Source organism: Atta colombica, unplaced genomic scaffold (genome assembly GCF_001594045.1).
Source record: "Atta colombica isolate Treedump-2 unplaced genomic scaffold, Acol1.0 scaffold105, whole genome shotgun sequence".
In the NCBI taxonomy this organism is placed as follows: Eukaryota; Metazoa; Arthropoda; class Insecta; order Hymenoptera; family Formicidae; genus Atta; species Atta colombica.
In genome coordinates this window covers 2526187-2537449 of record NW_017259190.1, presented here as the reverse complement: position 1 = coordinate 2537449, position 11263 = coordinate 2526187, and the positions used below count along the sequence as shown (strand labels likewise).

General features: G+C 27.2%; 4 protein-coding genes across 5 annotated transcripts in view; 3 read left to right on the top strand and 1 right to left on the bottom strand.

The window, feature by feature from the left end:
• Positions 1–11263, top strand: part of LOC108688449 (dynein heavy chain 1, axonemal-like) — a 106064-nt gene that overhangs the window by 30750 nt on the left and 64051 nt on the right. The gene's annotated exons all lie outside the window — the stretch shown is intronic.
• The window catches only part of LOC108689995 (thyrotropin-releasing hormone receptor-like), a 38218-nt gene that overhangs the window by 4950 nt on the left and 22005 nt on the right, over positions 1–11263 (bottom strand). The window lies entirely within an intron of this gene.
• LOC108689964 (cytochrome P450 9e2-like) lies at positions 794–3037 on the top strand. 2 transcript variants are annotated; one of them, XM_018196981.1, is made up of 2 exons: positions 794–879; positions 1390–3037. In XM_018196981.1, exon 2 carries the CDS (start codon positions 1518–1520, stop codon positions 2685–2687), a length of 1170 nt encoding a protein of 389 aa, XP_018052470.1. In that variant the 5' UTR covers positions 794–879; positions 1390–1517; the 3' UTR covers positions 2688–3037. The 2 variants fall into 2 exon arrangements, with proteins under 2 accessions (XP_018052470.1, XP_018052459.1); XM_018196970.1 differs by lacking the exon at positions 794–879 and having other exon boundaries at positions 1057–3037.
• Positions 7200–9189, top strand: LOC108689969 (cytochrome P450 9e2-like). Its single transcript, XM_018196994.1, has one exon. It carries the CDS (start codon positions 7265–7267, stop codon positions 8828–8830), a length of 1566 nt encoding a protein of 521 aa, XP_018052483.1. The 5' UTR covers positions 7200–7264; the 3' UTR covers positions 8831–9189.

Genomic DNA, 11263 nt, shown 5'->3' with positions numbered 1-11263 from the left:
ATTATAATTTATTTATTTTTTAAATTAGAATTATCTTTTTTAGAGTTATTTATTTATTTTAGGATTAAAATGATAAAGAAAGGAAAATAAAAATTAATATGATAAAAAATGAAAACTCTGTAGTCAAATGTGCTCTGATAAAATAAAAAAAACATATTTATAGTTCTGTTTTATAGTCTTGTGCAGGAAGTAGTATAAAGTGCCCTCAAAATTATTGCATTTTTTTGAAAAAAAAAAACGATAAAAATAAAAGAAAGATTAATAAAGTATTCAAATAATTATATACAAAATAAATAGATATTTTTCAATAAAATTATTCTTTAATTTATATTCTATTAAATATAGAATGTTTATGTCAATTTGTGAAGATACTTTATGTTTTATATTATGTAAATCATTTTCTATTTTATCTCATTGTGTTTTATTATTTATAATCGAATACACATAATAAATAATTTTAAATAATTAAAAGAAAATATTGTATATACTTTCTTATTAAAAAATTAAATTTAATTTAAAAGTCATTTATTTTATATAAATATATATATTTAAAATACATACAAAAATATTATTCCGACTTCTAACTTTGAACATAATTGATGCATCTCTTACATGATTGACTTATTAAAAAAACATTATCAATGGAAAATGCCATTCAAGCTCCAACCCAATTTATTAAAAAAAGTGACATTATTATTAATGTAAACATGTTTATGAAGATAAAGTGCACTATCATCTCAAGGAGATAGATAAATTGACTATGTAACTCTATATCTGCGCATTTTCAACGTTATTAATCTTATCGTGGCGTGCAGCAATCAGTAAAATTTTGTTCATGGTGCATGTATCACATCGCAATAAATACATGATAAATACGAGGTAACCGTTTCTATTTTCAGTTAGACAATATTTCTAACAATTGACAAAATTATTAAAATAATGTAATTAGTAATTTTGTGCTTCTTCATTTTCTGTGATAATGACGCTACTTTAACAATTAACAATTAAATGTGAACATCATTTCATTAATCTGAAATAAAAACTTTCTGTTGACAACAATCAGAAAACTTAATAATAAAAAACATTTTTTTCTTGCAACTAATTTGGAAATCTTCGTCACGATGGAGTCTTCTACTTTGCTTCTGACTATTTTAACAGTGATTGTTTGTTTATATTATTTTGTTCTGAATAAGTTTAAATCATCTTACTTTGAGCAACTGAACATTCCTCATCTGCGACCGATTCCATTGTTGGGTAATATGGCGCCTTTTGCTTTTCGACGTATATCTCATATGGAGCTTCTACAAAAAATGTATAATCTCTTTCCGGATGCAAAGTTCTTCGGTCTCTACGATTTTTTAACGCCAATCTTCGTTATTCGTGATCCAGATTTGATTTCCACAATCGCTATAAAACAGTTTGATAATTTTTGCGACCACCAAGGCTTTGTCAACGAAATTCTTGATCCAATAGCTGGCAAAAATCTGTTTAATCTGCAAGGAGATCACTGGCGCGAAATGCGAAAATTACTTAGTCCCAGTTTCACATCCAGCAAGATGAAGATGATGTTTGGACTTATGTGCCAATGTGCCGAGAACTTAACCAATTTTGTGACAACGCAGTCCGGAGAAGCAGTCAAAACGTATGATATGAAGGACTTGCTTTCCAGATACACTAATGACACAATAGCTACGTGCGCCTTCGGAATCGAGGTGGATTCTTTTAAAAATCCAAACAACGAATTCTTCTTTCTTGGCAAGGAGGCATTAAATTTTAATAAACCGTGGATGGCTTTCAAGTTTCAAATGCATCTCAACTTCCCGCAACTTGCGAAACTTTTTAAGCTAAGAATGTTTGGTCCAAAGGTAGAGAATTTTTTCAAAAATGTCGTTGCCACAACAGTGAAAGCCAGAGATGAACAGGGAATTGTTCGCCCAGACATGATTCAATTGATGATGGAGAATAGAAACAATGATAATGGACCTGAGTTCGACATCAATGAAATGACCGCCCAAGCGTTCGTTTTCTTTCTCGGTGGATTCGACACCATATCAACAGCTATGTGTTTCATAACGCGCGAAATCGGTATCAATCCTGATGTTCAAGAAAGATTGAAAAAAGAAATCGACGATGTTCTCAAACAGACTAATGGTGAACCTACCTACGAGGCTATTAATCGCATGAAGTATCTAGACGCCGTGATAAATGAAACTCAGAGACTGTATTCAATAGCACATTTCCTTGAAAGAAAATGTGTCAAAGAGACTGAATTACCACCAGCGACTTCGGATGGCAAACCAATCGTGGTAAAGCCTGGAGATCGCATATGGTTCCCAATTTTCGCTCTGCACCGCGATTCAAAGTACTATCCGCATCCAGATAAGTTCGATCCAGACAGATTCCTTAATGGTGATGTAGACAACTCGGTCTATATGCCATTTGGTATTGGACCCAGAATCTGCATAGGTAACAGATTCGCTCTAATGGAAATAAAAATCATGCTGTTCTATTTACTATGGCATTGTGATATTGAACTCGACGTCAAAACCAGAATTCCATTGACGTTGAGAAAGAAAACTCTAGCGTTGTGGCCGGATGGAGATTTTTGGTTGAAGTTACGACCGAAGAAATCGAAGATTCCTATTACACCATGTTTATCAAATGGACATAGAATTGAGGGACAGTAATATGCATATTTACAATTTGTTTCAAGCATAAAATTGTATATTTAATGTTGATCATTTAAATTATAATGAGAGCTCTTATTCTAAATATCTAATCTAACAAAATTTATCTTTCTCTCAATTAAATACACAAAAAATTAAAAGTTTTAGAAATGTTGTTATTTTAAGAATGCATTGTTATTTTTTATAAACAAAACGAAATCAAAGTTTCTCAACATTTAAAATGTTATTATAAAAAAACAATAATTCTGGTACTATTAGTATAAACAAATAATCTTTTTCTCGATGTTTTTATATATAAATTTTCAATAAATTTTGTAAGTAATAATAAATATTGATGTTTTGCATTATTATATTAATGTTGTATTTTATGTTTTAAAAAACATAAACTTATGTTAGATTTTTTTAATTAATAACACCTACCTAAAGAAAATTTAAAATATATAATAATGGTATATAAAACGATATTAAGTAATATAATGTTGATGTTAATGATGTTAAATGTTTTAGTTTAGTGGATTCCTTGAATTGAATCAATAAATATAAATCAATAAATCAATAAATATAAGCAACTTATACAAATTATTATCAATTTCCAAATTATTATCACTTATCACTTTTATAAATATATGTAAAGGATTTGATCTAATTGTAGCAATTTTTTCAGTTCAATCTAATTTTTACGATAAATATAAAATATTGATATTTTAATAGAAAATCGGTTCAAAACAAGAAATTATTATTTTTAGTTAAAATTTAAAAAGAGGTTATTAATTTTGGTATTAGTAAAACTATCTGATATTGCTTCAATAATTTACAGTCTTAATTATACATTGGAGAGATTAAGGCTTGTTGCACAGTTTTTATAATTTCAGCATTAATTTTTTAAACAACTAATTATGATTAAAATATGTACCATGATAAAATGTAATATGATAAAGAAAATTTTTCAATATATTTTCATGTTAGGAATGGTTCTGTACATTGTCTTGTTACTTTGTAATAAATAAAATACAAAGTTGCTGCATTATATAATACTTGTTTCGATAATTCAATAAATTTTAATTAATATATATCACGATGTAAGTTGCCTAACAAATGGATCTGTATTAAATTAATAAAAAAAAAATCATAATAGAAATAAAAAACAAAATGCTGATGTGTATTCTTAACAAAACCGTATCATTTAAATGTATATTACAGAAAAATGAATAAATATTGATATAAAGAATAAAATTTTCTAATCAATAAATAACACGTTTAATATAAATATAATGTTACATACTGCTAGAAATGTTATTGCTGCTAAAAGAAATTAACTTGCTCTATTTTGGATTTTACTTCAAGATATATTAGATATATTCAAAATTTTGTGATATTATTATTATAAAAAGACGCGATATATAACGACAAAAAAACCGGTAAAAAATAAAGAAACAAATTTATAATTTCTGATTCAGCTTAATTTACTTTTAGTTCTGCCAACAGTCATAAATTTGAACTTGGTTTACAATTATTATATTTCTACAACTTATCCATTCACTCTTATTCATCCACTCTTGCACTCTCTCTACTCGTAACTTAGTTTTCCCTTTTCTTCTTGTATTTATCCCGCTTAATTACATTATCCTCTTAATTATAACTGAATCACGCTCATCGCTCATAATTTCTTTTATATATTTAGTCTATTTTCTGTTATACTTACCATATATATATATATATTTATATTCATTCATTCGTATTATACTCAACAACAATTATTTGTAATTGTATTTTTTATTTCAAGCAATAATTTTCTAGATATAGATAAGAGTTTACATATAGCCAATTACAAACTACGTTTAAACGATCACCTGTAAGTGTGATGAAATGAATCATCAACGCTAACACACATCGTATGTGATTCATGGACAGATATACCTTGTATAAACAAATCGAGTAGACACAATAAAAATTAGAAAATATTATAGACCAGTTATGGGATTTTCCAAACGATAATTGTCGCTATTATATATTAATTAACAACAGCCAATGAGAGCCGTGCTTTCTTCTACGATTATCCTGCTATTGCCTGTCACTAATTAACGACAGCGACAATCATCAATAAGATGTTTAGAGAAATCCGCTACAGAATTGTCCAAGATTGGGATTTTTTGTCTGAAATTGAAATGTATAGGTATTCACGTCCATTATCATTTCTATTTTACACTTCATTGCAGTTTTGTCACAGCGTCCGAACTTTTCGATTATTTAAAATTTAATAAATTGACAATAAGGAGTGCGTTTAGCGAAAAAATTGCTCACTGAGCGATTCTTTCCGCTGAATGCAGCCAATGATAAAATCGAATTTTATTAATTAATTTTAATTAACATCAAATTACAATTTTTATATTTGCAAAAATATATATTTTTAGCACAATTATGCTCATAAGAAGAAAAATTATTTATTCCATTAATACGTGCGAAAGGCTCCAATAATTTATTTGATACTCTGTATTCGTAGAAAGTGAATTATTTACGGAAATCCTTGGGGTGCCAATCATAGTAACATATCCCATAAATATCTACTCATTTTTCACCATTTTCATTATGATCACATTTCACTGATAGAATGCTGTGTCCTTAATTGTGAACCTCTATTCACTTTGATAAATTTTTTTGTCAGAATGACTTTGTTTCTCAGAAACATCGATAACATAGAAACTATGGTTATATGTATTAGATTTGAATAAAAGTTTTATCCAGCAAATACAAAAGTTAAAATTTAATTACATAATGCCGGCGTACTACTGAAATATTTGTTGCAAAAAATGACCATGTCAATATTATCAGAATTTTAATTGTTCCAATTTTATATCCTAAAATAAAAAATCGTTTTGCTATACAGTCAAAATAGCTCTATTCAATCATTTTATTAATCTATTGATTCCTATCGATTTCTTTCTTTTAATAAATCTATAGTCAATATAATATATTTAAACATATTAAATAATATGCGTTTAATTAATAATAAAGTTATTTTAAACAAAATTTTTTCTAAAAGATTACGCAGTCAATCTAAAAAATTATTCTATACTTTTTATTATTTCAGCGTAAGAAATTAGTTGCCTTCCATTTAGTAATATTCCATATTACAATAAAGACAGGACGATACTTGTGTTATTAAATTAGGTTTACTTCCTTAAATAGAAGACACCCAGTATCTCTTATTCAATTTTACTACGATTTTTATTAGACGTCTTATACATCAATAAAAAATCCATATATCATCGGTTAAATTTCAACTCACTTAACTTCAACAATTCGCTTAATAAAGAGCAATTTTACACATCAATAAAAATGAGTTCACGATAAATGTAGTCAATTGATAATGTATAATATTATCGTTATTAAAATTTTATTTAGAAAAATGTTCGCATTAAAAACATATTTTTAATTAAAATTCAATTTATTAAATTATAATTTATTTATTTTTTAAATTAGAATTATCTTTTTTAGAGTTATTTATTTATTTTAGGATTAAAATGATAAAGAAAGGAAAATAAAAATTAATATGATAAAAAATGAAAACTCTGTAGTCAAATGTGCTCTGATAAAATAAAAAAAACATATTTATAGTTCTGTTTTATAGTCTTGTGCAGGAAGTAGTATAAAGTGCCCTCAAAATTATTGCATTTTTTTGAAAAAAAAAAACGATAAAAATAAAAGAAAGATTAATAAAGTATTCAAATAATTATATACAAAATAAATAGATATTTTTCAATAAAATTATTCTTTAATTTATATTCTATTAAATATAGAATGTTTATGTCAATTTGTGAAGATACTTTATGTTTTATATTATGTAAATCATTTTCTATTTTATCTCATTGTGTTTTATTATTTATAATCGAATACACATAATAAATAATTTTAAATAATTAAAAGAAAATATTGTATATACTTTCTTATTAAAAAATTAAATTTAATTTAAAAGTCATTTATTTTATATAAATATATATATTTAAAATACATACAAAAATATTATTCCGACTTCTAACTTTGAACATAATTGATGCATCTCTTATGATTGACTTATTAAAAAAACATTATCAATGGAAAATGCCATTCAAGCTCCAACCCAATTTATTAAAAAAAGTGACATTATTATATATTGATGTAAACATGTTTATGAAGATAAAGTGCACTATCATCTCAAGGAAATAGATAAATTGACATTGTAACTCTATATCTGCACATTTTCAACGTTTAATTATTAATATCGTGGCGTGCAGCAATCAGTAAAATTTTGCTCATGGTGCGTGTATCACATCGCAGTAAATACATGATAAATACGAGCTAACCGTTTCTATTTTCAGTTAGACAATATTTCTAACAATTGACAAAATTATTAAAATAATGTAATTAGTAATTTTGTGCTTCTTCATTTTCTGTGATAATGACGCTACTTTAACAATTAACAATTAAATGTGAACATCATTTCATTAATCTGAAATAAAAACTTTCTGTTGACAACAATCAGAAAACTTAATAATAAAAAACATTTTTTTCTTGCAACTAATTTGGAAATCTTCGTCACGATGGAGTCTTCTACTTTGCTTCTGACTATTTTAACAGTGATTATTTGTTTATATTATTTTGTTCTGAATAAGTTTAAATCATCTTATTTTGAGCAACTAAACATTCCTCATCTGCGACCGATTCCATTGTTGGGTAATATGGCGCCTTTTGTTTTTCGACGTATATCTCATATGGAGCTTCTACAAAAAATGTATAATCTCTTTCCGGACGCAAAGTTCTTCGGTCTCTACGATTTTTTAACGCCGATCTTCGTTATTCGTGATCCAGATTTGATTTCCACGATCGCTATTAAACAGTTTGATAATTTTTGCGACCACCAAGGCTTAGTCAACGAAATTCTTGATCCAATAGCTGGCAAAAATCTATTTGATCTACAAGGAGATCACTGGCGCGAAATGCGAAAACTACTTAGTCCCAGTTTCACATCCAGCAAGATGAAAATGATGTTTGGACTTATGTGCCAATGTGCCGAGAACTTAACCAATTTTGTGACAACGCCATCCGGAGAAGCAGTCAAAACGTATGATATGAAGGACTTGCTTTCCAGATACACTAATGACACAATAGCTACGTGCGCCTTCGGTATCGAGGTGGATTCTTTTAAAAATCCAAACAACGAATTCTTCTGTCTTGGCAAGGAGGCATTAAGTTTTAATAAACCGTGGATGGCTTTCAAGTTTCAAATGCATCTCAACTTCCCGCAACTTGCGAAACTTTTTAAGCTAAGAATGTTTGGTCCAAAGGTAGAGAATTTTTTCAAAAATGTCGTTGCCACAACAGTGAAAACCAGAGATGAACAGGAAATTGTTCGCCCAGACATGATTCAATTGATGATGGAGAACAGAAACAATGATAATGGACCTGAGTTCGACATCAATGAAATGACCGCCCAAGCGTTCGTTTTCTTTCTCGGTGGATTCGACACCATATCAACAGCTATGTGTTTCATAACGCGCGAAATCGGTATCAATCCTGATGTTCAAGAAAGATTGAAAAAAGAAATCGACGATGTTCTCAAACAGACTAATGGTGAACCTACCTACGAGGCTATTAATCGCATGAAGTATCTAGACGCCGTGATAAATGAAACTCAGAGACTGTATTCAATAGCACATTTCCTTGAAAGAAAATGTGTCAAAGAGACTGAATTACCACCAGCGACTTCGGATGGCAAACCAATCGTGGTAAAGCCTGGAGATCGCATATGGTTCCCAATTTTCGCTCTGCACCGCGATTCAAAGTACTATCCGCATCCAGATAAGTTCGATCCAGACAGATTCCTTAATGGTGATGTAGACAACTCGGTCTATATGCCATTTGGTATTGGACCTAGAATCTGCATAGGTAACAGATTCGCTCTAATAGAAATAAAAATCATGCTGTTCTATTTACTATGGCATTGTGATATTGAACTCGACGTCAAAACTAGAATTCCATTGACGTTGAAAAAGAAAATTCTAGTGTTGTGGCCGGATGGAGATTTTTGGTTGAAGTTACGACCGAAGAAATCGAAGATTCCTATTACACCATGTTTATCAATTGGACATAGAATTGAGGGACAGTAATATGCATATTTATAATTTGTTTAGCATGAAATTATATATTTAATGTTGATCATTTAAATTATAATGAGAGCTCTTATTCTAAACATCTAATGTAACAAAATTTACCTTTCTCTCATTTAAATTTATAAAAAATTTAAATATACAAAAAGTTTTAGATATGTTGTTATTTTAAGAATGCATTGTTATTTTTTATAAACAAAGCGAAATCAAAGTTTCTCAACATTTAAAATGTTATTATAAAAAAAACAATAATTCTGGTACTATTAGTATAAACAAATAATCTTTTTCTCGATGATTTTATATATAAATTTTCGATAAATTTTGTAAGTAATAATAAATATTGATGTTTTGCATTATTATATTAATGTTGTATTTCATGTTTTAAAAAACATGAACTTATGTTAGATTTTTTTAATTAATAACACCTACCTAAAGAAAATTTAAAATATGTAATAATGGTATATAAAACGATATTAAGTAATATAATGTTGATGTTAATGATGTTAAATGTTTTAGTTTAGTGGATTCCTTGAATTGAATGTATCAATAAATATAAGCACTTATTCAAATTATTATCAATTTCCAAATTATTATCACTTATCACTTTTATAAATATATGTAAAGGATTTGATCTAATTGTAGCAATTTTTTCAGTTCAATCTAATTTTTACAATAAATATAAAATATTGATATTTTAATAGAAAATCGGTTCAAAACAAAAAATTATTATTTTTAGTTAAAATTTAAAAAGAGGTTATTAATTTTTGTATTAGTAAAACTACCTGATATTCTACCTGATATGCTTCAATAATTTACAGTCTTAATTATACATTGGAGAGATTAAGGCTTGTTGCACAGTTTTTATAATTTCAGCATTAATTTTTTAAACAACTAATTATGATTAAAATATGTACCATGATAAAATGTAATATGATAAAGAAAATTTTTCAATATATTTTCATATTAGGAATGGTTCTGTACATTGTCTTGTTACTTTGTAATAAATAAAATACGAAGTTGCTGCATTATATAATACTTGTTTCGATAATTCAATAAATTTTAATTAATATATATCACAATGTAAGTTGCCTCTAGAACAAATGGATCTGTATTAAATTAATAAAAAAAAAATCATAATAGAAATAAAAAACAAAATGCTGATGTGTATTCTTAATAAACCGTATCATTTAAATGTATATTACAGAAAAATGAATAAACATTGATATAAAGAATAAAATTATCTAATCAATAAATAAAAACACGTTTAATATAAATATAATGTTACATACTGCTAGAAATGTTATTGCTGCTAAAAAAAATTAACTTGCTCTATTTTGGATTTTACTTCAAGATATATTTGATATATTGATTTCAAAATTTTGTGATATTATTATTAAAAAGACGCGATATATAACGACAAAAAAAACGGTAAAAAATAAAGAAACAAATTTATAATTTCTGATTCTTAATTTACTTTTAGTTCTGCCAACAATCATAAACTTGAACTTGGTTTACAATTATTATATTTCTACAACTTATCCATTCACTCTTATTCATCCACTCTTGCACTCTCTCTACTCGTAACTTAGTTTTCCCTTTTCTTCTTGTATTTATCCCGCTTAATTACATTATCCTCTTAATTATAACTGAATCACGCTCATCGCTCATAATTTCTTTTATATATTTAATCTATTTTCTGTTATACTTACCATATATATATATATTTATATTCATTCATTCATGTTATACTCAACAACAATTATTTGTAATGTTTTATTTCAAGCAATAATTTTCTAGATATAGATAAGAGTTTACATATAGCCAATTACAGATTACGTTTAGACGATTATCTATAAGTGTGTTGAAATGAATCATCAACGCTAACACACATCGTATGTGATTCATGGACAGATATACCTTGTATAAACAAATCGAGTAGACACAATAAAAATTAGAAAATATTATAGACCAGTTGTGAGATTTTCCAAACGATAATTGTCGTTATTATATATTAATTAACAACAGCTAATGAGAGTCGTACTTTCTTCCATGATTGTCCTGTCGCTAATTAACGACAGCGACAATCATCAATAAGACGTTTAGAGAATCCCGCTACAGAATTGTCCAAGATTGGGATTTTTTTGTCTGAAATTGAAATGTATAGGTATTCACGTCCATTATTATTTCTTTACACTTCATTGCAGTTTTGTCACAGCGTCCGATGCTTGATCTGAAAGACGACATTAATCTGAAATCGTTAAAAGTTTTTGACCTATGTCTTTTACTATCCCTATAGGGTGTATAATATTTCTTTAATTTTAATATTAAGTAATATCTTAAGCATATTCTTAGAATATTAAATGTAATTAATGTTACTTAATATTAAATAAATATTATAAGCCTATAGGATATGTTTAAAAGTATTATGTTACT